This window comes from Echinococcus granulosus (assembly GCF_000524195.1).
Source record: "Echinococcus granulosus chromosome Unknown EG_S00002, whole genome shotgun sequence".
Taxonomy (NCBI): Eukaryota; Metazoa; Platyhelminthes; class Cestoda; order Cyclophyllidea; family Taeniidae; genus Echinococcus; species Echinococcus granulosus.
Genome location: NW_020170382.1, coordinates 2,307,859 through 2,311,196, shown reverse-complemented (window position 1 = coordinate 2,311,196; position 3,338 = coordinate 2,307,859). Strand labels below are relative to the sequence as shown.

Below are 3,338 nucleotides of genomic sequence, written 5' to 3'. Positions count from 1 at the left end.
TTTCCAACAAAACTAAAGCTATTTGGAAAAATAACCTCAAAAAGTTAAAATATAATTATAATAGAAGAGTAGTTTGTAGCTAATTCAAAACTAAAACGATTGGTCAGGAAATGAGCTTTACGGAAGTAGATGTGTTATATTTAAAACCGCCCCAAGTTACAAAATTATATTTTTTCTACAGCAAAAAAATGGCGCCTAAATTCAAAGCCTAGGTCTTTAGCCACCGGTATAACCCCATTAATGAACAGACTGGCTCCAGATTGGGGACTGTCCGAAACCTGAGATTGGGCGCGATTATGACGACGTTGGGGTTCCCTCCCCACTTGATTGAGTGCTAGGTCGATTCTCTCCTTTCTTCCAACTTCTAAATATTATCTAACAGCACACCACGTCCTCCGGTTGGCCTAATTTGATGTCTCCGCCAAACGGGTGGATAAATACTGCTTGCCTGGACTGCATAATTGATAAGAATTTGTAGGACTTTACGATGTGGTAAACGATGCCCCAAGATAATAATGGCGCAGACTATGAACGCCCACAAAATACCCACAAGGCGTTGCTATGCTAGGATTAAAAGAGCCTCTGGGCGGATGTATTTGCCAGCCCTTGGGCACTTCTTGATTGCGTTCCGCCGTGACGCAGTCGTTACTTCTCCCATAAATTAATCGACACAAACAACCAATCCTAATCACTGCTACCACGTTTAGATTTTTCATTAAAACAGACTCACCAGGCGTCTAATTCATTGTGCTGATAATCTTGTTTTTATTCTAAGAAATTCCTTTACTTTTGTGTCAATTTTCCACTTAAAAATACAGGTGACGAACCCACCTAACGAAACCGATGGCAGGCCTTCTATGAACAAACGTGATTCCAGTTTGATCTCGGACAGGACCCCAAGTGCAACAAGTCCTCTCGACTATCCCGATTTATGGATGTTTTGCGGTCACATCCTGTGTGTGGCCATGTGCTATCCTAATGTGGCAAGATCACGTACCTTCTGCTATCAGAAAAGGCCATTTCCCCCCATTAAATTGGTGCTCCTAATCTTTAGAAGTCACTACTGATATTGGACGTGGCTTGAACAGCTTTTGCTACGCCCCATCAGATTCAGTGTGTCATCTACTTTTCTGATAGTCAAAAGTAAATTTTGCTGCGTTTTTCCAGCCAGTAGTTTGGTCAGTTTAAAAGTTCTACCTCACTTTCTATTGCGCCTTGTTATTTTGCTTCATTGTAACATCACCGAATGCTCAAAGCATGATGATTGATTTGGCGTTAGAGATGGCAGAGGTTGTTCATCGCGCTTTTAGATAAGACTTCAACTTAACAGCCGCAAAATTTTAAAAATTTTCAGTCGAAATGAGCAATGTAGTGCAGCCATTGTGGCAGCTGATATCGCTACCTCAATTACCAGGCGGCAAATGTTCCTTTGTGCTACGGAAGATAACTCCTAGGTGAGGTAATTAAGTCTAAGAAATGGATGCGTGAAGTACTGATTTTCTACCGTAAATCTTCTGCCTGAAACCTAGTATGGAGGCATCGAAAAGAGCCTCTTTTTTGGAATTACAACGAGGACGAGAAAAAGAGGCATAAAAGCAATATCGCTTAACTCACATAGAAAACTAGTAAGCCAAGCAGGCTGACCGTAGTGTTCAATTGCGACGCAGATGGTGTTTAGAAAGACTAAAACAATCACGCTCCAATACGCCAGCTGGCTCTTAGCTAGCCTCCGAACTGCGTACCTAAAGGCATGGTAAGCATAACTTGTAAAAGGAGTTAAATCCACCAAAATTAGATCAATGCTGGAGTAAAAAAGTCTACCAGATGTGTCAATAGGCACGGACACTTCTCAATTCAATATATGCTAAGGAGAAGCCAAGGAAAACATTTAGCAACACCGTGCTCAAATCTAATTTTTGCTAATGAAGGTGTCCTTATTTAAGGAACAATGAAAGAGGTCAAAAATAGAAGATTAGTATTCAGAATAAACAGCACAAATTTTGGGTAATCGGTGCCACTAGACGCTTATGTACATATTCATGCAGCATTAAAAAGCAAAATAACTGCAAAAATCACCGAAATCGCTTTTCATTTCTCCAACAGGCTTCGAATCGTCCTTTGCCCGGTTTAAGCAGTAAGCCCTGTTGATTGAACACGTTTCCTAAAAGCAGAGGAAATTTATAATACAGCAGTTGACGAAAATAAAAGTCCGATGATGAGGGAGAGTGAAAATGAAGATCTCGCGGATGTACCTTTGTTATCCGAATAGAGTTCAGAGTCTTCAAAGTTTAAATCCTGTCCCTGTGGATCTTTGATGTTTTTCTTGGTCCGCTCCTTCTGAGCTCGTCTTCGAGCTGAAAAGTACAGCAATTGAAGTGTTTGGGTATTTTTTGCCAGAATTACAGGATGAGAACATATGAGAAATGTAGGAAATTTCTCTTCAATAGGCTAACAACATTTGATGAATGAGAGATCAAATTAATGGTATCAACTTTTCAACGTCACATTGTTTTCTTTTAAAAGCACATTACATTAACTCAAGACGCCGACCAATCATCACCAATTGAACTGCTTTTGTTTTATCTGTTTCTGGATTGCTGGATATATTTGTTAAATGGATTTTTATTGTCATTTCATCCATGTCTTATTAATTGCTGGAGGAAATATTTGCATAATAGGTTAGGTTTATCGCTGTTATTTTCTACTCCACCTCAAAAATTATTTCGATCATCTTTTAAGGTGTTGGTTTAGTTGCATCCTGCAGTACTCTTAACAGATTACTTTATAAGGATACTTCGTTAAAGTTTCTCTGACCTCTAAATTAAATATAAATTCTCAGTGGTTTAAATATTCAATCGTTTCAAGAAAAAAAATTGAATTAAGAGTGAGAAATAGCCAAGGGCAACTTGACATATACGAACTCGAAAGTAAAGAATTTTAATTTGAACTCTCCATCACTGAAATAGCAGCGAACCTAGGTCACCTCCCAATTCCAAATTCAACTTTACCTGCAATGATGCGTATCCGGTCCTCTGCCGATGTCGTATCCTCGGCCAGAATTACTTCCTCTGAAAGAGACACGAGGGCAGGGAAACTAAAGTCGTGAAATTAATCAGTTCAATCTCTCTCCGTATTTGGCCAAATTACTAGGGGCACAAGGAAAGACTTTGCGTGCACTTTAGCCAGCCACGTACCTGTTCAGCAAGAACTCCAAGTCAGTGAGGCAATTTTATAAGGTAACTGTATGAGTTCGCGTGGCTTTTTATAATAAAACTTGGAAGACTGCAGAGAGCTCAAGGAATTTTGTTTATTGAGGTGATCAACGCTGTAAGAAAAAG

At 39.5% G+C, this 3,338-nt stretch overlaps 1 protein-coding gene across 1 annotated transcript in view; it reads right to left on the bottom strand. All coding sequences in view use genetic code 11, as the record gives it.

Moving 5' to 3' along the window:
* EGR_00597 (Voltage-dependent P/Q-type calcium channel subunit alpha-1A) overlaps positions 1–3,338 on the bottom strand; it is a gene marked incomplete at both ends in the record, with an annotated part of 19,129 nt that overhangs the window by 7,093 nt on the left and 8,698 nt on the right. Inside the window, 4 exons of the mRNA XM_024489846.1 lie at positions 1,568–1,742; positions 2,077–2,161; positions 2,253–2,438; positions 3,009–3,068. Coding sequence (XP_024355843.1) covers positions 1,568–1,742; positions 2,077–2,161; positions 2,253–2,438; positions 3,009–3,068 — 506 coding nt within the window. The remainder of the gene's footprint in view (positions 1–1,567; positions 1,743–2,076; positions 2,162–2,252; positions 2,439–3,008; positions 3,069–3,338) is intronic.